This window comes from Talpa europaea (genome assembly GCF_964194135.1).
Source record: "Talpa europaea genome assembly, chromosome: 4".
In the NCBI taxonomy this organism is placed as follows: domain Eukaryota; kingdom Metazoa; phylum Chordata; class Mammalia; order Eulipotyphla; family Talpidae; genus Talpa; species Talpa europaea.
The window spans coordinates 49330879-49358646 of record NC_140070.1 but is presented as its reverse complement, the minus strand read 5'-3'; the positions used below and the strand labels follow the sequence as shown (position 1 = coordinate 49358646).

General features: G+C 37.8%; 1 protein-coding gene across 1 annotated transcript; it reads left to right on the top strand.

Annotated features, from left to right (window-relative positions):
- Window positions 1-9317: 9317 nt before the first annotated feature.
- Window positions 9318-21598, top strand: DBR1 (debranching RNA lariats 1; the record flags this gene model as incomplete). Its single annotated transcript, XM_084232606.1, has 8 exons — window positions 9318-9514; window positions 10134-10258; window positions 12541-12621; window positions 14726-14811; window positions 16863-17087; window positions 19978-20058; window positions 20309-20454; window positions 20899-21598. 8 exons carry the CDS (start codon window positions 9318-9320, stop codon window positions 21596-21598), a joined length of 1641 nt encoding a protein of 546 aa, XP_084088732.1.
- Between the last annotated feature and the right edge of the window lie 6170 nt (window positions 21599-27768).

Genomic DNA, 27768 nt, shown 5'->3' with positions numbered 1-27768 from the left:
GGGCCACTGAGTCAAGTAGAAAAACTCCTGCTATGCTGGCTTTCCTGTTTTTCCTGACATAACTATTTTAAAGAAAGGAAATATTGATTATTAGCAACTCTCTATGCAACAGTATCAGGAATTTCATTTCTCGTTTAAAATTTGCTGCTAAATAACCTTATGTATACTCTTTAAATCTAAGTAATGAGTAGAATTTGAGGGGTGATAAGAAATCTTGATTCAGCAACAAAAGATTTAGTTTGGCACTCATCTCAGAAGCATTAATTTCTAAAAAAAAATACAAATTGTGAGTTTAATAAAGAAAAACTAGTAATGTGGGATAGAAAATAGGTAGTTAGAAGGAAATCTGAAAAGTGTTTATAAATATCTAAGTAAAAATTTCCGGATGGAGAAACAGAGCCACATTTTTTAATAGTAACATATCTATGCAAAGAGGGAAAGTTTAAAATATAAAAAGAGAGACATAATCCAAAAACTGTGACCCCAAAAGAAATTGAAAAAAACCTTTAAAAAGATTTGAAAATGGGGCCTCCCTGGTGGTACAAGGGTTTAAGAGGGCTTAAGTCTCAGCATAGCGAAGCTATTGGCAGCCACTACAGCATGAGTTCAATCCCCAGCCCCCCAACCAGGGAGCTAACCCACATAGCACAGCAGACCTCTCCTGTCATCCACCTCTCCTTTCAGCAGTATATTTCAGTAGATTTGCCCATTCTGCTCCTCACTCTGTCTCTGGTGAATCCTCTCAACCCCCCACCCCCCCCCCACCGCCCCACACACACACCTCTGGCCTGCATCCCAGTTCTTATAATGCATAAATAAATGAAAGTAAATCTTAAAAAAGTATTTGAAAATGGAAGTGATTCTTTAAATAAATAAAAAAGAGAAAATGGACGAGCAGTGGTATAGAAGAGATAGTTATCTTTCATGGGAAAGACTGCTTTATTGGTAGCAATACAAGTCAATAAATATTGATCCCCAAAGAACTTAGACTATCAGATTATGGTGCATTGAACCAGCTAATTGCTGAGATGACAAATTGAAGGCAACCCTGCTTCTTGGGAAATGAAGCCATAGCCAGCTCATGGACGCCCCATTCAGGAGGGCGTCAGGTGCCCCACCCTTTAGATGCATTGAAGTTCCATTGTCCTCAAATAGTTTTTGTCTCTCTGGAATTTTATTTTCAAATTGTTTGTGTAGAGCAATACTTAAGGGTTTCTGGGTAATCTGATGAGGTCAACAGATTCCACAGTATCTTGGTTTAGTTACTGGCCACCAAACCTTGACAACCTGAATCTAGTTTAGTTCAACAGACACAAACTGTGGGTTTATTTGTGCACACATTGTACTTTGGATTCAAAGTAGAATAAAGATGTGTTTCAAAATGGAGACGGAAAAGCAACAAGTTAGGCAAAGTGCATCAGTTCTTTTCACCATTTACAGTTTAGGAATGGAATCTGGAAGTCATAAAACCTATAAACAAGGACTATTTTTTGTTTTCCCTGATGAAACCAGAAAGTTCTGTGAACTGTTTGCCAAGTTTAAGGTGCAGGGCTAGAGACACCACTGAACTTTTTTTACCTCTCCATGATGTTTGCATTCCCTCACAGATGAACTATCTCCTTTAATAGTTTTCCTGTAGTTAGAGCATGCTGCCATCAGGTGGTGGTTGGTGCAACAATCACCTCTTTCAACGTTAAGATGCTGATGGCAAGGATGGAAGGTTTTCCTGATGTTTGTAATATTTTATTTACAAACTGACTCAAAAACTCATTGTCCATATATCTACATGGCTCACTCCCTTGCTTCATGAAGGTTGCTGCTCAGTGTGTCACACTGTCAGTGTGGTCTTCCAGAAATACCCTACATTAATTAAGTACATACCTTCCACCACAATATTTCCCCTCCCCTTACTCTGTTCTATTTTTAATCATGCATCAATTAATAGGCAGGTCTTTCTTCCTTTGTCCTATATTCACTTCTTATTTGACTGGATTTCATTGTAAAACATTTTTTTTCAAAAAGTGTCCTTGGGTGTTGTCTCCCTGGGACTCTATTGGTTGAAGACATTGTTGCCTTTTATTTGAACAAAATCTTCTCTGGTAAAACACAGAAAATCAGAACCCATCTAGGTATTTTGAGCAAAAAAGATTACAAAGGTTTTGGAAAGTCTAAAGATGCAAACAGAGAGGGAATTTTTTTTACTTGAGATCAGGAACAATAAGAGGTTCACCACCACTCAAAAAGCTGCTACCACCATTGCCAGAGCCAGAAAAGAAAATGAATGGCTGTTATCTTTCTTCTGTCTTTCAATCTCACCAAATGTTTGAATTTGCAATACTTAATTTAGATCTCAGCCAGCAAGGGAGTCTAAGAAATATAGTCTCTTAGCTTTTATTCCCTGCAATACATGGATGGGCAGAGAACTAAATTAATGTGTGTGTGCATGTTTATAATGTACAGTGTATATTATAATGTACATTCCTTGCTTTCCAAGATATTTGTTTATGTATATAAAGGTATGTGTATATATAAAATTGGAGGTTAGATACTCCTTCATTCCTATTTCAGCATGTGTCCTAAAAACAAAGAATTCCCTTACATAACCAGAGTAAAATTAATAAAATTAGGAAATTAACACTGATACAATAATATCTACAGACCCTATCCAGATTTTGTCACTTTCCCTAAAGATGTTTTTTATAGCACCACATTACATTCAAACATCATGAATCAGCAATAGCTTTTAATTGTTAATCTTTTCCAATCTGTCCTTATATTTCACCATCAGTTATTTTTCAAAATCTCTCAATTTTAATTTGTCTGATGTTTTATTTTTCAAGATTTCAGGTTATGCATTTTTAAAAAATATTTTATTTTATGTAATTCTTACATCATTTTTCATTTTTGCACAATGTATGCATTTTCATTTTGGTTATATTCCCCATACAATTGCACCCCCCTTATTTTGACCCTAATCCTTCCTTTCCCCGCCCCCCCCCATAGTGTGTCTTTGGTTTATAGTTGCTTGTTGATTTTGATTTTTTCTTTATTATAGTTAGTCTTTTTCCTGGTCCCCTATGTTTATAGCAGCACTATTTATAATAGCTAAGCTATGGAAACAACCCAAATGCCCAAAAATAGATGACTGGATCAAGAAGATGTGGTATGTATACACAATGGAATATTACTCAGCAATCAAAAAGATAAACTCATGCAATTTGCAGCAACATGGATAGAGCTGGAAGGGATCATGCTCAGAGAAATAAGCCAGTAAGAAAAATACCGGATGGTCTCACTCATAGCAGGAATTTAGGTTATGAATTTTTGACAGGAATGCTACAGAAGTATGTCATATCAGAAGGCACCTAATGTGCATATGTCCATTCCTAATAAGGTTAACTTTGATCACCATTAAACTGGTGTCTACCAGGTTTCTCTAGAATAAATTTCCTATTTTTCTCTTTGTTATTATAAGTATCTTTTGGGATGAAACTTTGAAACTATATAACTGATACCCTGTAAATAAGTATCCTTTTCCTCTTCAAAGTTTTAACCTTTGTTAGCATTTATTGAATATTCTTGCTTGATACAATTGCGATGACAGTGGTAGTGTTGGTGATGGTAGTGAAATGGGGATTTCTAATTCTAAACTTCCTTCTATATTTATCAGTCAGCATTCTTATGTAAATAAGGGCTCTCTCTTGTCCCTGTTATTTATTTACATTAGTATGGGACAATAGATTCCTATTTTATTCAATGAACTAGATAGTCTGTAGCTATAACTATGGATTTTGATGCTGAATTTGTTTCAGATTTGGCCAATAGAAAAATCTTTAATCAGCATTCTTTCATTATTTGCAGATTTTTTGGGCACTTCCTTGCTTTCCAAGACAATCCATCTTCATTTGTACATTCTCTGCCCTGGAGCAACCATTTCAACAAGTATACTTGATTATTTTAAGAGGAGAATGATATTGAAAAACCAAGACTTAGTTTTAAACAACATTTCCATGCATCCTCACCTCAGATTATATTCTTTTTAGCATGTACCCATAATTCATATGGATTCATTTTTATTTTGCTCAGTGTTGGATGGAAATTTCTTTCCCACCAGTTCTATGGCCTGCTTGTTTTCCCCACAGGCCACAGACACACTTTGAGAATGCCTGCATGTTCAGTGGTCATTCACATTTCTCAGAGAGTATCATTATTCATTCAATCCATTTCCTCTCATCAACCTTTCCTTTTCTTTTCATTCATAATGGGAAAGGGGTAAGGTTTTCTGTATGGTTGATTGCCTTTGCATTTGAGAAAAGTCAATGAGAATTCTCAAATTTGTTGATTTACCAAGATGGCCCTTGGAAATGGACTGTGGGTTGGGAATAGAGTTAGGACCTGAAACACACTGAACTTTAATGTTCTTCAAAATCTTCTATTTATTTTCTTGACTAATAGCTTTTGAATGTTATGACATTAAATTATTGCTTCTTATTGGTCACAAAGTTAAAAAATTCAAGTTGACAGATGTATTACATTTTTGCTCTAAAATCTACATGGATCACAGGGAGATATCATGGTGTACCTAACAGAATAAGTAAAATTTAACAGACAGATAATGCCAAGTGCTGTTGAACATAGGAAAGTAATTGGAGTGCTACTATATTAATTAGAAAACTGAATTAGTAGTTACTGTGGAAATTGATGCTATTGCAGTTAAACATGTATCCTCTCTATTTTCAAGAGATTCCACTCCTAGGCAATATCCAAAGAAAATGAGTGCTATGTTCACCAAAAGATTTTACAAGATTGTACTGATACATGCCTACTTTATTCATTAGAAACAAATCCAAATGTCCTTCAAGAGCAAAATACATGGAATACCACATAGCAATAAGAAACAACATACTATGGCTATATATTTCTACAGAATAGATTCATGGATGTATTAAAAAACAAGATAACTGGCCCCAAATGGGGACTTAATTTCTAAGCCCCATGAAACCAAACTGAGACTTACTTGCAGTGTTGATAGTCCTAGAGATGGAATTTAAACCAATCAATTAAAAATTGCCAGGTTAACACTAGTTTGGTCATCTTTTTGCCATTCCCTAAAAGAAACTAACTTCTAAATCACCAATCTTTCTTTCTTTCTTTCTTTTTCTTTTCTTTTTTTTTTTTTTTTTGGCCTGGTGCTATGTCCTTGTTCCTGCTTCCTTTGGTCATAAAATATCTTTCATTTTGTGTAGCTCCTTAGAGTTCCTTTCTATCTGCTAGATTGGATGCTGCCTGACTTGACTTTTTCCTCAAATAAACTTTAAAAAATTTTAATGTCATAGATTATCTTTTAATAGATGAATTTCACAAACAATAAGCCAGACACAAAAGAGTACACAATACATATTGACATTTATATGATGCTTAAAAATAAGTAAGGCTGACTTATTTCTGACAGGTCAGATAGTACTTTATGTGTGTGGGGGGGGGCAAGAGACTTGACCAGGATATTGTTGTAGAGCAACCCCAATATAAAATGGGGTGCCTGACTGTGGGTCCTCACCCGCGCGCTTAAATGGACTTATCAATGCTCTACTGCAGGCACATGCGAAAGGTTAATAAAAGGTTTATTTACAAGGGAAGGGGAAATGAGGAGATGTACAGCTCAGGGAGAAAAGTGGGAGACAAAGTTTTAAATGAGTCCTACCCGATCCGCCCATCAGGAATCCCAAAATGGCGCTCTGAGAGCTGGCCACCAGCCAGGAGCTGTGTAGCCAGGAGGCGAGCAAAAGCGAGCCCGCCCAAGCCCACGTGTTGGTTTTTATACCCAACCTGGCTGCTTAACTCCACCCTCAGGTCCCAGCCACCCTCCCTTTGGTGGTGATGGGATTTGTCTTTCCCAGTGTCCTGATGGCTTTGGTCTGGAGTGGGGGTGGAGTCCACAAAGCCTGTATGGGATTAGCTCAGGACATCATTTCTCCCTAACAATATGACAGTTTTCCTGAATGCTGAAAATATTTTATATCTTGATATGGATGGTGGCTATATGGTGGATTATGTATGTAAAAAATCAGCAAACTTTTATTTGTTCATCTTACTCCTAATTATATTTTAATTAAAATATTTTACATGGAGGAAAAACAATCCCCCAAAAAACCCCAATTCATGCGTATTAAAAATAAGGTGGAAAAAGTTAAATTTAACAATGTTGTAGAAAGTATGTGTTGTTCTTGTAGATTTCAAAAATCCAATACGGAAGGAAAGTGCAATGCTAAAAAATTGAAAATATTATTTTTCTGTTATTCTGATAAATATAAATGTCATGAAAATTCACACACACATACACATTTAGTGAATTTGAAAAAAATTACCCACAAATCACTTTGGGCATCATGTCTTTTAGTGGATTTATAGCTTTACAACTTTTCTAATGTCTCTGTATTTTCATCGCTCTAGTTACATGTCCTGCATCATTTGAGTTGATTGGTGTCTGTTCTTAGAATGTTGTTTGTTTTTTTTTCCAAATGAGTAGAGGTGGGCTTATTATTTTGATATCTTGATAAGATTAACTTTCTTTATTACATTTACTAGAGGTGTGTTATTTGCTCATTTCTGTTTTGGTCAATCATTCGGCAATTATCAATTTGACTCTTTCCCTCCTGAACTTAAAGATATTCATCTGTTTTTGGGCCTCCCCAGTGGCGCAGCGGTTGAGCGCTGGGTTGTGAAGCTGCCTGCAGCCTCTGCAGCGCCGGTTCGATCCCTGGTTGCTCTCTGACTGTTGTAGAGCAACCCCGATACAAAACGGGGTGCCTGACTGTGGGTCCTCACCCGCGCGCTTAAAAGGACTTATCAATGCTCTACTGCAGGCACACGTGAAAGGTTCATAAAAGGTTTATTTACAAGGGAAGGGGAAATGAGGAAATGTACAGCTCTGGGAGAAAAGTGGGAGACAAAGTTTTAAATGAGTCCTACCCGATCCGCCGATTAGGAATCCCAAAATGGCGCTCTCAGAGTTGGCCGCCAGCCAGGAGCGGTGAAGCCAGGAGGCGAGCGATCACGAGCCAGAGAGCGAGAGAGCAAGGCCCACGTGTTTGGTTTTTATATCCAACCTGGCTGCCCAACTCCACCCTCAGGTCCCAGCCACCCTCCCTTGGTGGTGATGGGATTTGTCTTTCCCAGAGTCTTGATGGCTTTAGTCTGGAGTGGGGGTGGAGTCCACAAAGCCTGTATGGGATTAACTCAGGACATCACTTCCCCCTAACATGACCACTGGAGGAGGGTCCCACCTGGCATGCAGATCTCCCCTGCCACCCGCTGCTCCCCTCAGCAGTGTACTTCCGTCCTTCTGCCTGTTCTGCTCCCTTCTCTGGCTCTGGTGAATTCTCTCACCCTCCCACGCTTCTGACTGTACCCAGTGCTGTATAAATAAATAAATAAATGTTTTAAAAAAATATTCATCTGTTTTTATTTAGTTTGTGGTCTTGTTGTAGAGCAACCCCGATACAAAACGGGGTGCCTGACTGTGAGTCCTTACCCACGCGCTTAAAAGGACTTACCAATGCTCTACTGCAGGCACACGTGAAAGGTTAATAAAAGGTTTATTTACAAATGATACCGGAATTGTCAGGCCTAGTCTCCCAGCCAGGAATGGATTCCAGGCTGCAGGGCAGCGCTGAGCCCCAGCTGCTAGACCCCCCACAGGTTGGTGTCTCACGAAGCCGCAGCAGGAACTCCGCAGACGCTCAGGCAAGCAAGCGAGAAGAGGCAGTTTGTTTAGAAGATTAAAAAGTTTATTGAGGAGAAAAAGAGCAGAAATAAAGTGGGACTCCCAGGCCAGGGAACCAGGCCTGGGAGGGGCAAGGAAGCCAAAGTAGAGTCGTGTCGTAGGGCATATATACCTTTTTTCCCTCATTATTCTAAAGCTGCCCCAGTGTCTTTGTGATTGGTCAGTTCTCGGCTGTCTCACTTAATTTGCTACTGAGTGGGGATCTTCACATTCCTTATCTAACAGCTTTCTCTTTCCCCATTTGCTGCATCTTTAAATTTATGGCCCAGTCCTCTGGATGGGCATCCCTGCATTGAAGTTAAACAGCTGCCCTTCTAATGTGACCATAAATTAAACCACTCTCCATTTCTCCAATCTCCGCCTCCCTTTACCACCTGAAGGAAACCAGGACCAGCATTAACAATGTTGTCCTTGGTCCTGGCATGTTTGTTTTTCCTAATGGAATGGGTTACTTTCCCTTGCTTGTCCTTATCTCTGAAGTCTCCCTAAATTTTTCAGAGGTCCCCTCCTGCACTATCCCTAAAACTGCCTAATAACCCTAGCTTGCCCTGTCTCACAAGGGAAGGGGAAATGGGGAAATGTACAGCTCTGGGAGAAAAGTGGGAGACAAAGTTTTAAATGAGTCCTACCCGATCCCCCAATCAGGAATCCCGAAATGGCGCTCTCAGAGTTGGCTGCCAGCCAGGAGCTATGAAGCCAGGAGGCGAGCGATTGCGAGCCAGAGAGAGCGCAAGGCCCACGTGTTTGGTTTTTATATCCAACCTGGCTACCCAACTCCACCCTCAGGTCCCAGCCACCCTCCCTTGGTGGTGATGGGATTTGTCTTTCCCAATGTCTTGATGGCTTTGGTCTGGAGTGGGGGTGGGGTCCACAAAGCCTGTATGGGATTAACTCAGGACATCATTTCCCCCTAACAGTCTAGTGAGTGTTAACAGCTTATAAACATTAGGCAAACAACTATTAGGAAGGAAAACGAAGAGTCCAAGGCCCCACTTCAGAGTTTCACTGATAATTTTGGAAATTTTCCTGGGGCTAGGGATAGGTTATTTTAAAACTCAGTTGGAGAGTCTTGCAAATTAAAAAAAAAATCTTTTCTTTGACGCTAAAACCTGGGAAAAATCTTTTCAACTAATTGACATTCAGGCAATCATCTCTGCCATGAGAGGTCTGTCCTAGGGCAATTAGACTGCTCACTGGTTTTACTTGGTCTAATTTTGTCAACTAAGCTCCTATTTCTGGGATCTTATCTACTTTTCTAGTTCCGATTTTTGTCATCTGTCAGACTTCTTGGACTCAAGAGGAGAGACAGAAGTCCCGGAGTTTATTTGGAAGCTCCCGGGACCCTAAGGTCAGGCTTGCCGTGCCCAGTCCCTTTCTCGCGAGATTTGAGAACCGGAAGTGAGTTCCGCTGCAGCCCTCCCGGGGAGGCCGCGGCTCTGGTAATGTTGGCGGGAGCTGAGCGCTCAGTCTCCGCGCCCTGAGCCGACTGCCGTCCAGTGGCTTGCGGCAGCACTCGCTGCCCCGGGCCGGCGGGATGAGGGTGGCCGTGGCTGGCTGCTGCCACGGCGAGCTCGACAAGATCTACGAGACGCTGGCCCTGGCGGAGCGGCGCGGCCCAGGACCCATAGACCTTCTGCTGTGCTGCGGTGACTTCCAGGCGGTGCGCAACGAGGCCGACTTGCGCTGCATGGCTGTGCCGCCCAAGTACCGCCACATGCAGACCTTCTACAGGTGAGGGGCGCGGCCGGGCCTCAGACCGTGCCGTGCCACCGGTGACTAGTTAGCTGTGGGGAGAGGACCTGTGCTGAGTTCGAATCCCCGAATTCTCTCCCAGTTCCTGTCTTTGTTCACGCTGTCTCCAGCAGCCCGCGCTTAGTCAGTGTCATTTTTCTTCTTTCCATTCATTTTTAAGTTTCGGAAGGGTCGTAGCCTGAGGGAAAAACCTGGATTTAGAAACTGACAGGTTAATCTACTTATATTTAGTAGGACCCTGGGATTAGTTCACTTAAAGATCCTGGATTCTTTGGGTGGTTGTTGTTGGACGCCTGCTACGTGCTAGTCCTTGTTCTAGAAGCTGAGTTTATAGTAAGCGAACTCGTTAAAGTCTTGACCTCAGTAAACGTACACTGGATTGAAATCCAAGGAGGCATCTCTTCCTTCTTAAGGGCTAGGGTGGATACCGGTCAATTCATTTAAAAGGCCATTTTAAACTTTATGTCAGAAGCTTAGATTTTTCATTTGGACCTCAGTTTCCTTTTCTGCTGTGCCTCATTGTGTCGTCACGCCTAATTACTTTTCTCTACACCTAATTTCTCCTATCCCAATTGACAACATTACTTTTACATTTTAGGTATTACTCTGGAGAGAAAAATGCCCCAGTTCTCACAATCTTCATAGGGGGAAACCATGAAGCCTCAAACCATTTGCAAGAGTTACCCTATGGTGGCTGGGTGGCGCCAAACATTTATTATTTAGGTGCGTGTTTGCTGGTATTTTCTGGGTTTCATGGGATGGAAGAGTCTGTCAGGATTTGTATACCATTTGGGCAGCATCTTGAGATGTGTGGTATTTTGGAAATGTCTCTTAATTTAAATAGGTAATCATGAAAATGTAACTAAAATATTTAAGTAGTTATTCATGAAAATATCCATACTTCGAGTGTTTTAAGCAATAGTTAATATAACTGCAAATACATTTGTCCAATTTCATCGAGTGTTTTAAGCAATAGTTAATATAACTGCAAATACACTTGTCCAATTTCATCGAGTGTTTTAAGCAATAGTTAATATAACTGCAAAAACATTACACACAATTTGCAATCCTTTGTTTTTACTCTTTTTATTCAATTAAAAAAACTTAAACTGTTTATAATGGAAATTGTTAGACATACACAAAAGTAGAGAATAGTATACTGAATCTCTGTACCTATTTTCAAGTTTTAACAGCTATTATTCTGTCATTCTTATCTCAACATATTGTCTTGTAAACTTTTTTTTTGTGAGAAAAGATGACTGGAGTATTTTAAAATAAATCTCACCCATATTATTTTACCTGTAAATACTATTTTTTTTTTTAAAGCAGGGTTGTTTTTTTTTTTTTAATTTTTATTTATTTATATAAGCACTGGGTACAGTCAGAAGTGGGGGATGGTGAGAGAATTCACCAGAGCAGAGAGCAGAGCAGGCAGAAGGACCAAAGTACACTGCTAAGGGTAGCAGTGGGCGGAAGGAGAGGTCTGCGCGCCATGTGGGACCCTCCTCCAGTGGCCAGGGAGCAGCCGGGGATCAAACTGGCGCTGCAGAGGCTACGGGTAGCTTCACAACCCAGCACTCAACCCCTGCGCCACTGGGGAGGCCCTTCAGTACCTATTTTTAAGTGATATAGACTTCAGAATTTCTCAACTATAGTACCATCATTATACCTAAAGTAACAATAATTCTTTATTACCTATTGCCTAGTTTTTGTTTAGATTTCTCTATCCCAAAGATAACTGTTTTGCTAATGGTTTGTTCAAATCAGATCCAAACAAGGTCCACACATTTCATTTGATTGCCATCACTCTGAAGTCTGTTAGACAATAAGGGTCTCTTTTTTCCCCTCTCTTACCCCCTACCTCCTATTCCATTTGTTTTGTTAAAGAAAATGGGAAACTTTTAAGGTCAATCTCCTGCATTCTGAATTTAGCATATTGGAATTCCTTGTGTTTAAAGTCTCCTTTTACCTTCTGCTTTTCCCATAATCACTGTTTAGGTTTACAGACCCGATTAGGATTCTTCTTCAGTTTTAGTCCTAGTAAATTATATAGTCCTCTCGTTGATTTAAATGTATATATTTTTTCCAGGGCTATTAATAGATTTTTCCAATGATAAAATAATAATTTTAGAAATTCAATTTCCCTACTTCATTACTGATTGATCATCCTGCAATATTGTGAAAAGGTGAAATTATCTGAAGATTATCAGTCAGAAATGAAATATAAAAACTATCTTGTACCTGTTAAAATTTAAAAAATGATGGGGCCTCCCCGGTGGCGCAGCGGTTGAACGCTGGGTTACAAAACTGCCCGCAGCCTCTGCGGCGCCAGTTCAATCCCCACCTGCTCCCCGCCACCAGAGGAGGGTCCCACATGGCGTGCGGACCTCTCCTGCCGCCCGCTTCTCCCCTCAGCAGTGTACTTCGGTCCTTCTGCCTGCTCTGCTCCCCGCTCTGGCTCTGGTGAATTCTCTCACCCTCCCGCGCTTCTGACTGTACCCAGTGCTTGTATAAATAAACAATAAACAAAACAAAACAAAAAAAACAAATAAATAAATAAATCTTTTAAAAAAATTAAAAAAATGATAAATGTTAAAATAAAAAAATAAAAAAAGGGAAACAAATAAAACACTAACTTATCTATCAAAAAAAAAAAGCCTATCTTGTACCTGTTGACTATTAACATATAAATCCATCATAGGATGTTTTCTTCTCTTCCCTACCTCCATACCTTGTTCCATTAGGTACTGTATTTATGTCTTTTCCCTCTTAATGCACCCTGTCTCATTTGTTCCTTCCTGTTTGATCTCTAGAGTGATCTGTTTCTAGGATTTCCCTCCCTGGTCTTATATATTTTTGACTTGTTAATACATAAAAGACTAACCTCATACTTAATTTTCCAATAATTTTAGGGCTACATGAATTCCAGTCATTTCAACTGTTCATTCTGTTAGTACAGAGATTGCTTTTCCCTGTAGTAATTATATTTAACTGTAATTTTCCAGGTTTGGCTGGTGTAGTAAAATACCGAGGCGTAAGGATTGGTGGAATCTCTGGTATCTTTAAATCTCATGATTATCGAAAAGGTATTGTTTATTGATTAAAAATTGACCTGAGAATTGTTTATAAATTTTAGAAATTGCATGCCCCAGAAAAATTTAAGAATATTATTTAACTTTTTCATTGTTTTTTTCTATGTACTATCTTATTTTTAATTTTTTATTATAAAATAACTTGTATGTATTAAAATACAGAGAACATTAGATCATATTATCTGTGTATCCACTATCTAGTTTTATCAAGTTTTGGTATTTGGACATTTTTAGTGTGATATTAAGAAATAGGACAGTACAGACTCAATTGAAGTTCACTGTTTATCTATCCTGACTCTCTTTGTTCTCCTTTTATCCCAGCCTTTTGGTGTTTTTTCCTTGGTTATTTTACATTATTCCACATATGTAAGAATTTTAAATGATGTGTTACATAGCATGTTTTAAACTTAACATAAATGTGTCATTTTGCCTGTATTTTTCTGCACCTTACTACTTTAGTTAATATTTTTGAAATATATGTTACTATGTGTAACGATTCGTTCTAGTTTGTGAATAGCGTTTCATTATACGTGCATATTCCATTTTATATGCATTCTACTATAGCTGAAAGAAATAGCTTGGGTTCATACTGATTACAAAATTTCATAGTAGCTAAAACTTCTATCCTCAATGTAACTATTAAATCACAAGTCTGTTTCCTGCTGCCCTGTTTCTCATGATTCTAAACTGTTGACATGGGTATATAGCAATAGGTTGTCTACTTTATGGCAGATATGAGTGCAAATTGGAACCACTTTTTTGTGGACAAAAGGAAATTGGAAATTATAAAAGTACTCTAATTTAGGAGTTCACTTCCAGAAATTTATCTACAGATGTAGTCCACAAATAAAAAGTGATACAAATTTATTTGTTTCAACCTTGTCTATAATAGCAAAAGGTAGGAACTAGTTAAATATGATATAACTATACAATATAATGCTGATGAAGCCATTTAGAAAAAGAAGAAATGGTTGCATTTGGTGGGAAGTAACTGAGCCAAGTTGCTGTGGAATATGCTAGGTCTTTGTCAGGTTACCCAGAGAACCAAAAGTACTGTATCATGCAGTGAATTTGAAAATGAAATTCCAGAGAGACAAAAACTGTTTGAGGACTATGGAATTTCAGTGTATCTAAAGGGTGGGGTAGCTGATGCCCTCCTATATAGGGCCTGTGATTCTTACAGTTGGCTATATATCAGCTGGCTATGGCTTCATTTCCCAAGATGCAGGATTTACTTCAATTTGTCATCCCCAACAATGAGCTGGTTCAATGGGTCAGTAATCTAATAAATAATGTGAGTTCTTTGGTATTCAATATTTGTTAACTTGTATTGCCACCATGAAAGAAAATAAAAGGAAAAGAAAGAAAGAGAAGTGAGGCAATTATGTATAACTAATGTGGAAAGAACTCCAAAATATGTTAAGTGAATAAAACAAGGCACAAAATACATATAAAATGTACTGCCATGCATGTGAAGAAAAGGGGGGGGGTAAAGAAGTATGTGTATTATACGCATAGATGGTGATATCCTTGGGATAAAAATAATAAAACCTGATTAACATTCATTGCCTCTAAATAGAGTTACTGATGGCAAGGGGGCAGGAAAGGAGAATTCATGCCCCTTTTTTTTGGGCAGCTTTATTGAGGTGAAATTTATGTACCATTGTGAGTATTCAGTGATTTTATAGGAGTTATTTACCACTATCCAGATTTAGAACATTCCTATTACCCCCGAAAAGTTTTATGTCTGTTCATAATGAATGTCTCCTCCAGTACATCAATTGATCCACTCTCTAGGAGGGACACTTTTTATTCTCTACCTTTCTAATGATATGTTTTTAATTGTAAATAGTGTACATGGACAATAGTTTCCAAAATTAAGTATATTTTAATTAACAGATCATAAACTTCCCAATTAATTAAATTTTGTGATCACTTACTACTAGAAAATAACATTTTTAGAGCACTTTAAAAAAATAAACAGTTTAAGAAGCAAAGGTGTTGATAAATAACTAATTTTGGGAAAGTGTGTGTATGTATTCTCATTTGCAATATTTAAAGGACTTAGACATAATTTATTTTTCCTCTTCAATTTAAGGTCATTTTGAGTATCCCCCTTATAATCCAGCTACAATAAGGAGTATATATCATGTAAGAAATATTGAAGTCTACAAATTAAAACAGGTATGTTAAAAGTACATTATAGTGGACTTGAAATGATTTTTAAGTAATTCTTTACCAAAATGTATTTTGATCATTTTGGTATACTACTTCCAAGAGGAGCTTAAGTTAAGTTGGAGTTTCTAACATTTATATCTCTAGTTGCTTTTGGGAGAATGATAGCTGAACATTTTGTTTCATTTTGATAGTTATGAACTTATTTAGTGAGTAATAATGAAATAAAATATTTAATCCTTGATTTTCAACATTATTATTTAGGGGGAGTCTAAAGAGTAGATATTGATTGAAATAGATGATTTTTAAAGAAAATATTAAAATATTTTATTTTAAATAATGGTTTTATTTATTTTTTAAAAAGATTTATTTATTTGTGCATACAAGAACTAGGGTACAGGCCAGAGGTGCAGGGGGGTGAGGGGATTCACCAGAGACAGAGTGGGGAACAGAACATGCAGATTGACTGAAATACACTGCTGAGGGAAGCAGCGGGCAAGTCAGGAGAGGTCTGCTGCACCATGTGGGTAGCTCCCTGGCTGGGGATCGAACTTGTGCTGCAGAGGCTGTGGATAGCTTCATAGGTTGCATCTTAACCCCTTGCGCCACCAGGGGGCCCTTAAATAATGGTTTTAAATTGAAAATAAATAATAGTGAAGTTGATAGCAGATATGACATTGTGAAGATGGAATCAAGATACTGGCCTAATTGGACATTAGGTGAAACTAGTCTGTTGTTTGAGATCTGACTAAATGCCTGATATTTGGGCTAAATACCTTTCACACTTGATATTTCATTTCCACTCAAATGTAGTGAGGTGGGCATGACTGTCATATTAAGGATGACATGTTAAGGGCACACGACTCAGGTAAGTAACCTGCATAGGACTTTTCCGAGTTGTTAAGTGTTAGAGCCTGCCTGACTGATCTCAGTCCTTCCCACCATCCCATACAACCTACCATACCCCCCTACAGTAGCATAAGATTGCTTGTGGGCATTTCTTTTATGCTCTATTCATGACAGTTCTCTACCTTCAATGCTTTTTTCCCTTTCCCTATCTAAATTCTACCAGTCTTTAAAGACCCAGCTGCAGTGGCTGCGAATAGCTTCATAGATTGTGTCTTAATCTCCAGCCAGGGAACTACCACGTGGTGCAGCAGACCTCTCCTGTCTTGCCTGCTGTTCCCCTCAGCAGTTTATTATAGTCAGTCTTCCTGTTCTCTTCCCCACTCTGTCTCTGGTGAATATTCTCATCCCCCACACCTCTGTCCTGTACCCCAGTTCTTGTATGCGTAAATAAATATATCTTTAAAAAAACAATAAAGACCCAGCTTAGACACCACTTCCCAACCAGTATTCTAGTTTAAAGTCATGTCCCTTATCCAAATTTTTATTGCACTTATTTCCCCACACTTGTTATTCAGGTATTAGTCAATATTTTGTATTATCTTGAGCAATTTTTTAAAGTTATTTTAATGTAGTTTTCCAAGTATTTGTTTCAGTTTACTTGGAAGTGCTGGAGATGAGTCAAGTATGGGGTATTTTTTGTGTGTTCCCCATTAAGACACCAAGTACCTTAAATGCCTCTAATATAATTTATGTGGTAAAATGGGATTTTTTTCAGTGTATAGTATGTAAATCCATTAGGGAAAAATTGGAATCTATCTTTGGGTTTATTGTGTCAACTACATGAGCAGTCTCATGAAATCTGATGTCTCTGGATCTTAAAACAGTAGTTTCTTTGCCAAAGGAAAAGAACCGTGGTTATCATATATTTTAGAAACTCAATACTCAAGACCATAGATCATTGACAGTCTAATCAGCCTCTGTTGGCTTGCCATGCCACTGAAAATAAGATAATTTGTGAGACAGAAAACTTACTCTTTGCCTAGATGAGTCGTTTAGTGTTTCTTTGACTTACTTAAATATGGCATCTTTGGAATGAATTTCACTGAAATCTAGAGATCTAAATGGGTAACTGGTGGTTTAGTGGTGGAGAAAAGGGAGGGGGGATAGCTTTTGGTTAATCTGTTTTTAAGAGTTTTCTTTTTCTGTTAAAGCTGAAGCAGCCTATGGACATATTCTTATCTCATGATTGGCCAAGAAGCATATATCATTATGGAAATAAGAAGCAACTTCTCAAGACTAAATCTTTTTTCCGACAAGAAGTAGAAAATAATACATTAGGAAGTCCTGCTGCCTCAGAGCTTTTAGAGTACTTAAAACCTACTTACTGGTTTTCTGCACACCTTCATGTCAAGTTTGCAGCTTTTATGCAGCATCAGGTAGAAAACAAAATATTTATTCTTTTATTTAACAAACACCTTGACTATGGAGTAGGCACTGTTGGCACAGTTGTAAAGTTCAAAACAAATAACTTTTCCCTTGTCAGTAGCTCAGTATCCAAATGGTGGGAAGGAGATAAGCAAGCAATTACAAAAAACAAAATACAAGGTTGTAAAAAGTTTAAAAAGTGCTAGGATACTCTGGGAATTCCAAGCCAAACTGGTGACTTGGGACTGTGGACAGAGAGATGGAGAGAAGGACTTTAATTTCTAAAGGAATTGATGGCTGAGCTGAGTACTGATAGTACCAGGAAGGAGAAGATAGGGGGTGTTCTAGAGGGACCAATGTATGCAGAGCTGGAGGTCTGAGCTGCTGCTGTTAGTCCTATGGCGGAAGCTTAGGGAGAGACAAAAATGGAGCAAGATCAGAACTTCCTTCTGAGCCATATCCTGGCATTTATGTCTTAACCAGAGAGGATGGGGAAAGTTGGGGAGTAATAAAATCAGATTTCTTTCGCAGCAGTTTTGCATGTGGATTGAAGTAGTGTTAAATGCGAGGCAGAGGAGACTGTGGAAGTTAAAGCTGAGGTTCTAATAAAGGCAAAAGTTAACAAAGGCAAAGAAGGAATACAGAATGAAGCTGGTTTTGTGGAGATTTTGGAAGCAGAATCATCAAGATTTGGTGATAGGGAGGTGGTAATTTAGGGTGACTCATGGAGTTTTTCTTGTGTCACTGGATGATTGCGTCTAATGGAGGGTAGAGCATAAATATATACTTTTATGGAAATTTGAAGTTCTTCCATTCACTCTTGATTTTGATTGAACTGTGACTTTCCCATGAATTATTCCATTCCATAGAGAAAGCATTTAGAAAATACTGAATTAGCAAAGTTGGAGATTTCTCCTCAGAGGCTTTTTACAAAGTTTCTGAGTCTTTAATTCTTTAATGTGCCATCGAGCATAGTCTTTTTCCAAGCATGGGATGTGGTGTGCAGTGGTTCCCAAACTTAGTTGTCCAAATACTTTGCTGTGGTGGAGGTACACTTTAATCAGGTTCCTCAGACACAGTGCGGAAGGTTCTTTCAGAAAACATTCTGACAGGCCCTTTCTGTTGTGGGATCACCCATTTCACTGGGAGAATGAGGTGAGGTTACTCCTTTCAGTTTCCTTTGAGCTAGTACCAAAGTGGTGGTCCTCTTTAAAAGGTCAGGTCATCTGCTTATATAACCTTTCCACCTCTGTGTTTCTCTTTCTTGTAGGATTCATGGTATTCTTGGATTTCTGTTAGGGCATCTGATTTACTACCTTTTCTCCATTCCCTCTTCTGTTGTCAACCTCATGTGCCTGTATCTCTGCATTAATGATATGTTTGATCCTTTTTTCTTGGCTTCTCCACCTCCTCTGACTTTGCCAGTGTTCTCTCTCTCTGCCTTCACCAACGCCAGAGACCACTATTCCTCAGAACTGCTCTGATGCCAGCGTTTGCCTGTGATCTCTGTGCCTCCCACCTTTCTTAGTCCCTTAGCAGCACTGAATTTAAACCTGATTCTCAGAAGGCTAAATCCTTGTCTTTTTCCCATGTGCCTCATTATTTTCAATGAGATACTTTTTTCCTGTTCCCTATGTATGACCTTCATGTTTGTGACCTCCCCAACCCATGTTTTTTTTTTCCTGCAAATTCATTTTTTAAAAAATAGCTTTATTGGAGTATAACTTACATATCATAAAATGTACCCATTTAAATGTACAATTTAGTAATTTTTAGTAAATCTCCAGAGTTGTGTGGATATCACATAATCTTGTTTTAGAACATTTCCACCATCCTCCAAAGATCCTTTGCACCTGTTTATGGCAAATTCTTATTCCCATCGTCAGCTCCAGGTAGCCCTAATCTGTTTTTGTGTCTCTATTTGTATCATGTATTAGTATTTCGTTCATTTTTATTGTGAAAATAGTATTTCATTCTTTGGCTAGAGTGCATCTACTTTTGATGTTGTGTCCAGAAATCTTTGTCTGATACAAGGTTATGAAAATTTTCTCCTATGGTTTCTTCTTGAAGTTGTATACTTTTAGTTTTGGTAATTTACTTTTAAACTCTTCTGTTATCTTTAATCCTTTTGCTATCAGGCATTGTGGGTTATATGCTTTAATGCATATTATCATCATTAGGTTTTTTTTTTTAAACTTTTTTTTTAAAGATTTATTTATTTATATATTATACAAGCACTGGGTACAGTCAGAAGCACGGGAGGATGAGAGAATTCATCAGAGCCAGAGCAGAGAACAGAACAGGCAGATTGACCAAGTATACTGCTAAGGGGAGCAGTGGGCAGCAGGAGAGGTCTGTGCACCATGTGGGACCCTCGCCCAGCGACTGGGGATCGAGCCAGCGCTGCAGAGGCTGCGGGCAGCTTCGCAGCCCAGCGCTCAACTGCTGCGCCACCAGGGGAGACCCTCATCATTAGTTTTTGTTTTGACTTTTGTAAGGCAGTTGAAGCCTAGAGTGCCTTCAGGTGTTTAAGTCCTTTGCCCATTATTGCATAAGTGGGTATAGAACTAACTTGTTTTGGAAAATTTGCAGTTGTTCCTTTGACAAACAACCTAAGGGTATGTGCAGTAAAGATTATATCCATCCTATTCAGTGTATGAGTTTCCTGTGATATTTTAACATTCACTCTTTTTGTGTTGAGGCAATGTTGGTTTACATAGTTTGTATTTTGGAAATATAGGACTCCCTTTTATTCCCCCTCCTGCTATGGTGCTGTTATCATAGTGCTCCTACCACCAAAACACCCATAGTCCATTACCATAGTCCATTGTGTTCCCCTTACTCCCTATCCCTCCCCCCAACATGAACATTCTTTCTTAAATTGTGGTTCATTTTATCTAGGTCAAGGATAAAGGACAGACAGCAAAAGCAACCAAATTTTTAGCCTTGGACAAATGCTTACCACATAGAGACTTTCTTCAGGTAAAAAGAAAGTGAAAAACCTTTACAGTACAGTTTTAGTCTAACCATAATTAAAATAATTATTAATTTTCCTTTCATAATCTGTGCTTTTTTGTAATCTATGTATATTTGAGAATTCTTTGGGGATATTTAACTTACATTAATGTTTTTAGGCTCCTAAATTAAATTTCTATAAAAATGTATTATATTGAAATTCTCAGGATATTAAAAATAGATATGTATTTCTTAAATTACTGGTTTCTTCCTACAGGTAATAGAAATAGAACATGATCCCAGTGCTCCTGATTACTTAGAGTATGATATTGAATGGCTCACTATTCTCAAGGCTACTAATGATCTTATTAATGTGACTGGGCGCCTGTGGAATATGCCTGAGAATAATGGCTTGTACACAAGGTAAGTTTGTCCTTATATAGGACTTGCCTTTTCCCTTCCACTTTTTTTTTGTGATCAAGGGAATAAATGAATGTAAGAACAATTCAGTTTACTTGACTAGTAGGAGCCACAACAAAGTGTACTGTTGATTACCAACCCAAATCAGTGTATAAAGTGAATAAATGTCTAACCATATAGTATGGTGGAGATTTGGTTCACACATTAAAATGATTAATCCTCGTTTTAGGGTGTGAATTACGGACAGCTCTTCCTGAAAATTATTTTCATTTCAGAATGGTTTTTGCTAAACTGCCATTTTACTAAATGGAATGTTGGTATATGGTTTATTTTTAATGCTTGTACCTGAAGTCCACAGCTGTATTTCATCATTTGTTGTCTAAGGCTGGTAAGCTATAAAAAGCCATTTTTTCTCTTCTTTCTTCTTTTTTTTTTTACTTTTTTCAGGTGGGATTATAGTGCCACGGAAGAATCTATGAATGAAGTACTGGAAAAAATGAATCATGACCTCAAAGTTCCATGTAACTTTAGTATGACAGCTGCCTGTTTTGACCCTAGCAAGCCACAGACACAAATACCATTGGTTCATAGGATTAACCCTCAGACTACTGAATTTTGTGCGCAACTTGGCATCACAGACATTAATGTCAGGCTTCAGAAGGCCAAAGAAGAAAATCATTTGTGTGGTGAATATGAAGAGCAGGATGATGTGGAGAATAATGACTCTGGGGAAGACCCTAGTGAATATAACACAGACACATCTGCCCTGTCTTCTATTAATCCAGATGAAATAATGTTAGATGAAGAGGAAGAAGATGAAGATAGTATTATAAGTGCACATAGTGACACAAATCCACCGTCTGTAGAACCTTCTTCTGGTCAAGCCTCTGACTTTTCTGCAAGTTTTTCTGATGTCAGGATCTTGCCAGGTTCCATGGTTGTATCTTCTGATGATACATTGGGTTCCCTGGATGACAGAGAGAAGCCTGGTGAGACTGTGGAGTTGGGAGGTGGAACGGACCTAACACAGGTGCCAATGAAGAGGTTAAGTGATGAACATGAGCCTGAACAAAGAAAGAAAATTAAGAGAAGAAATCAAGCCATTTACACTGCGGTGGATGATGATGATGATGATGATGCAGCCTAAGACAATTTACTTGTCTTAATGTTTTATGTAGATATGTGATTTTTTAGTACCTATTTTTAGAGTTGTATTTTTGACTCAAGATTTGTAATAATGAATTACATAAGAAACGTTTAGTTAGGTATTGACTTTGTGTTTAGGCCTTTGTATGTTTCATATACAAACATATTAAATATTTCATATATTTACCTTTGTGTACCTTTTTCTTGAAGATATGGATTATCCATTTTCATTTTTTTAGCAAATAGTTATTGAATAACTACTTTGTGCCAGGCACTCTTCTAAGATGGGACTATAAGAATGAGTAAGACAGGGATTTTTGCCTTTAAGGAATTATTACCAGTGTAAATAGTTTGGTGTATAAAATATACATAATTATATTTTGTTTACAGAGTTAAGTCTTTGTATGTAATAATATATGTTTTCTTCATTTATTTTAAACATTTTTCCTAGTCTGCTCTTACTGTCTGTCAAATATAATTGAAATTGTTGATAAGATTTTGGAAAATAAATTACTTTCTATACTAATTACTTTCTATAAACATTGGCAAGCATAAAATCTTACACTTAATTGCTGAGATTATGTAACTCTTTGACTTTGTATATTTTATTTTAGTTTTAGCTTTAATTTGAATGTCTGTCATTATTGGGTCATTTTTATCATAGTTCAGTTTAGTATTACTAGCAGGTTTGAGCACAAATGCTGCCCTTCATGCTGCCTGATGGATTGCTAGTATTAAAATATTTTTAAAGATCTATGTGGAAAAGCTACACTTCTGTCTTATCTCTTTTTAAAATGCGTGTGCTGCCTGAGGAGATTGTTGCTCTGCATCAGGATCAGAAATAATGAAATCCAAAGATTGTTCTGAGATCTCATCATTACTTAGCAATCCAAATCTAAGAACCAATCCGGGAGAATGCTGTAACATTTGACTTATATTTTGTCAGCATTTGACTTGAAAAAGGTTGAGGAATTTGGGATTTTTATCTTTATTGCCATCTATTCTTTCTTTTTTAAAATAATCTTTTGGGCCTCCCTGGTGGCACAGGCGGTTGAGCACCGCAATGTGAAACTGTCCACAGCCTCTGCAGCGCGGGTTCGATCCTGTCCGGCTGGTGAGAATCCCACATGGTGCAGCAGACCTCTCCTGTCTTGTCCGCTGCTCCCCTCAGCAGTGTATTTCATCAGTCTGCCTGTTCTGTTCCCCGCTCTGTGTCTGGTGAATCATCTCACCCTCCCACACCTCTGGCCTGTACCCCGGTTCTTGTATAAATAAATCTTTAAAAAAATTTTTTTTTATAATTTTTGATTTTTATAACTGAATGTATAATTCACTTATTTTAATTATTATTTACATAAAGTAACTAAAAGTTATAGGTTTCCCTCACCAATGCTTTAATGGAATTCCACAAATTCTGATATTTAGTATGTCTTTTCAGAAAATTTTGATAAAGATAAAACCAGACAGTTATTAGATATAAATAATTGTGTTAATATATGGTGATCCTCAGAAAAGGATAATTCTACTTTTACTTACCCAATCAAGAAAGAACATGCAGATACCAAAAAATTAAGGAGAGAAATAGCCACTGAAACAGGATACTCAAACAAGCTAAGATTCCTTTGATTTTGGTCTGAATAAATTTGATCAATGGATGAGTAATTTCCTAGAAAAGAAAAATAGAATTTATTGAAATTCATCCTAGTACAGATGGAAAGTATAAAAAGATTTCCATAGAAGGGAATGAGAAAATTACTGAAGGATTGTTATAGAGCAGCCCCGATATTGAACGGGTTCCTGGCTGTGGGTCCTCACCCGCGCGCTTAAAAGGGACTTATTAATACTCCACTACAGGCACACACAAAAGGTTAATAAAAGGTTTATTTACAAGGGAAAAGGAAATAAGGAAACTGTACAACTAAGGGAGAAAATAGGGAAATAAAGTCTTTAATGCGTCCTATCCGATCTGCCGACCTGGAAACCCAAAGTCACTCTCAGAACTGGCCGGACTCTGCGAGCTGGCGGAAAGCCAAAATGGGGGACCCCTCCAAAGCCCACGTGTCTGCCTTTTATATCAACCTGGCTGCTTAACCCCACCCTTAGGTCCCAGTTACCTTCTCTTTGGTGGTGATGGGATTTGGAGTTCCCAGTGTCTTTGGCTTTGGCCTGGGGTGGGGGTGGAGTCCACAAAGCCTGTATGGAATTAGCTTTAGGACATCCTTTTCCCCCTAACAGGATTACTGTTATAGAGGATCATCTGACCCAAGTGGCTTTATGCAGAAATTACCAAACCTTGTAAAGACCAGATAATCGCTAATGTCACATTAACTCTTCCAAAATATGGAAAATGAAGGAAAATTTACAGTTCTTTTAAATGAAGCATATATAACATTGATTCCTAAATCTGATAAAAATTGCACACACAAAAATAAAACGTACAAACCAGTCTCACAAATGAACATTGATGCAAAAGTCCTAACTATTGATAAAATATCAGCAAACAATCTAAAGCACAATTTTAGATGATATAACATGATTGTTACAAAAATGGTTCAATATTAGGAAATCTGTTCATACAGTTCACATATTGTAGATCTAAGGACAGGCATGATCTAAGGAGAGCACTCCATGAATGATGAAAAGTCCTCTGACAAAATTCAACACCCATTTGAGTAAACAAAAAGTAGTAAAATCTAGCATCTTGTTTAATGAGAAAACTATATACATTTCCATCAGCCAACGAACATGATGAGGATACCCACTACCTCCATTACAATATCTTAAGCAAAATAATCAGGCAAAAGAAAACAATTAGGGGAGTGAGAATTATAAAAGAAGAGGCATTTATGAATAGCCTAACAGGTTAGGTGGAAAACAAATGAATACTATAAGTGAATTAATCTAATGAAGTAGTAAGATGTAAAATCAGCATACAAGTCAATGTTTTTCAAGTACACAATTGACAGTGACTGGTATAAGCAACAACAAAATATTTCAGATATGAACAAAACCTATAATGAAAAAAACCTTGAAAAATACAAAAGTAGATTTGAAAAAATGGGAAAACATCTCAAGTGGACAGTTAGACAACATTTTAAATATCCCAATTCTTCTCACATTACTACATATATTTAAGTCAATTTCAATAAAAATATCAATACAAGGTTTTTGTTTTTTGGGAGCTAGACAAGTTGATTTTAAAGTCCATGTAGACATGTAAATTAAAAGACAGGAAAACTCCCAAAGAGAGCAATGGAGATATACTGATAATATTAGCCACTAATGCATACCAGTAAGCCTTCATGACTAAGCGATGTGGTATGGGTGCATGAATGAACCATACAATAGAACAGAAAGACCAGAAATAGGCCTGAACATGAAATTTTAACATATGATTTGTGGCATCTCAAGTCACTGAGGAAAAAGATGTTGCATTACAAAAATAGAATAGGACCTCCATATATCCATTTGGAAAGAAATAAACTTGGGCTTATTTTTGGTATATCAAAATTAACTCCAAATTGTCAGAAATTTAATGTGAAGACAAGCCGTATTAATTCAAGATAAAAATATGGGTAAATTTCCTTATAACCTGGAACTGAGGAAAACTTTTGTAACTATGTCTCAAAATTGAGTTTAAAAAAAAGAGAAACATTTTGACTAGATATAAAAATTGAAAACTTATTTATATCAACCCAAACAAAGTACAATATAAACATTGTTAGAAGATAAACAGGGGGAATATAGGGAAACTGAACAAAGGGTTAGGAAAAAGACAAAACTTACAGGCAAACCATAGATCTGAGGTTTACAACAGAGGAAGAGGAGGGACAGAGGTCAAAACAGGAGAGGGCAGAGCACAAGTGACTGGTGATGCTTCACAGGTGATGTGGTAGTGGGGAGAATTATAGAGACTACACATGAGGGGAGAAATCAAATATTTACAAAAATGAACAAATGACAGAAACATTAATTCTAATTCCAAAGGGCACCTGCACCCCTATGTTTATAGCAGCACTATTTACAATAGCTAAGCTTTGGAAACAACCCAAATGCCCAAAAATAGATGACTGGATCAAGAAGATGTGGTACATATACACCATGGAATATTACTCAGCATTCAAAAAAGATAAACACATGCAGTTTGCAGCAACATGGATGGAGCTAGAAGGGATCATGCTCAGCGAAATAAGCCAGAAAGAAAAAGGAAAATACCGGATGGTCTCACTCATAGCAGGAATCTAGAAAACTTAAATAAGAGACCAGGAAAATGAATAACTATAAGAAAGTGAAAATCAAAATCAACAAAAAACTATGAACCAGAGACACTCTATGGGGGTTGGGGGGTGGGGAAAGGAGGGATTGGTGTCAAAACAAGGGGGTTGTAATTGTATGGGGAATATAAAAATAAAATTTAAATTAAAAAATAAATAATGCTTTGATTAAAAAATTAAATAAATAAATAAATAAATAAATAAAAATGATGCTTTACATAAACCTAGTATTTCCACTTGTATGAATAGTTCTTTTTTTTTTTTTTAAAGATTTATTTTATTTATTTATTATACAAGCACTGGGTACAGTCAGAAGCGCGGGAGGGTGAGAGAATTCACCAGAGCCAGAGCGGGGAGCAGAGCAGGCAGAAGGACCGAAGGACACTGCTGAGGGGAGCAGCGGGAGGCAGGAGATGTCTGCGCGCCATGTGGGACCCTCCTCCAGTGGCCGGGGAGCAGCCGGGGATCCAACTGCTGCAGAGGCTGCGGGCAGCTTCGCAACCCAGCGCTCAACCGCTGCGCCACCGGGGAGGCCCAGTATGAATAGTTCTTAAAGATATGTTTCTTCAAACGGAAGAAGGCATAAGCACAGGAGTATTTGTTGTAATATTGTTTGTAATAGTAAAAGATCAGAAACAATGTTTATCAGGAGAGGATGGGTGAACAAACATCAAATGGTATAGTAATACTGAGCTTTAAAAAGGAACATGGGACACAAAAATTGTATATGAAGGTTTTTAGCAGCATTATCATGGTGGCTCAAAAGTGGAAATAACAAAATGTCCATCAACTGATGAGTGGAAAAGTAAAATGTGTACCCACACACTGGAATTTTATTCAGCAACATAAAGGAATGAAGTACTGATCCATGCTACAGGATGATGAACCTTGAAAACATATGCTAAGTGGAAGAATTTGGACACCCCCCATCCTCCACACATTGTATGATTTCCATTTATATAAAATGTCCAAAATAGACAAATCCATAGAGAGTGAATTATTGGTTGCCTAGAGGAAGGCAAGTGGGAAGTTGGGGATGATGAAGAGTGGCTGACAGTGGATACAGGGCTTCTTTTTAGGGTGACAAAAATGTTCTAAAATTAGATTTCGGTGATGGTTACCTACCTTTATGAATATACAGTGAATATAAAAATGATTGAATTATACATTTTAAAAAAAGGGAGATTCCTGTGAACTGATAATGGAGTGAGTTTCAGGTTCCAGAAGTGATAAGAGCAAGGTACAGACCAGCATATGTTTTTGGTTTAAAAAGAAACATTCACTTCCTTGTCTTGCTTTTTTCCCTTTTACTTTTGAACTTGTAAGACATTTACATGTTTCAATAGTCAAAATTATAGAAAAAGGTATACTCAGATGCCTTGCTCCCATTTGGAACCTCTTCATCATTTACTCCATTCCCAACTCTTTTCATTAGTTTCTAGTTTATTCTAGTGTCTAAAATGGTGTTGTTGATAGTGAACCATTAGCATGAGAGAAGCCTAGAATTTAAGTTGTGGAGGTCATTGGTCTTTGGCCTGCATATATCCATTCCTCTTTCTGCTCGTAGGATCATGCATTCTATCCCTGGGAATAATCTCTCTTACACTGTCCTTCCCTCCTCTATCCAATAGCAGTCATGAGGCTCAGTTATACAAGTGGATGCTTTTTCCTTGGAATATGACCTTGATTAGAGAGAGAGCTGGTGAATGGTTGGTGCTCCTTAATTCATGTTGAGTAGTTTCTACTATCTACACGCTCAGAATTACTGTTTTCTTAGCCTAGTGTTTTAGTCTTCTGTGGGTTCCTATGAGGTGGCCACTCATAAGCAACTGTGACCTATTTGCTATCTGAATATCACAGTAGAGCATTCCTTGACTACCTATGGACAATAACCCGT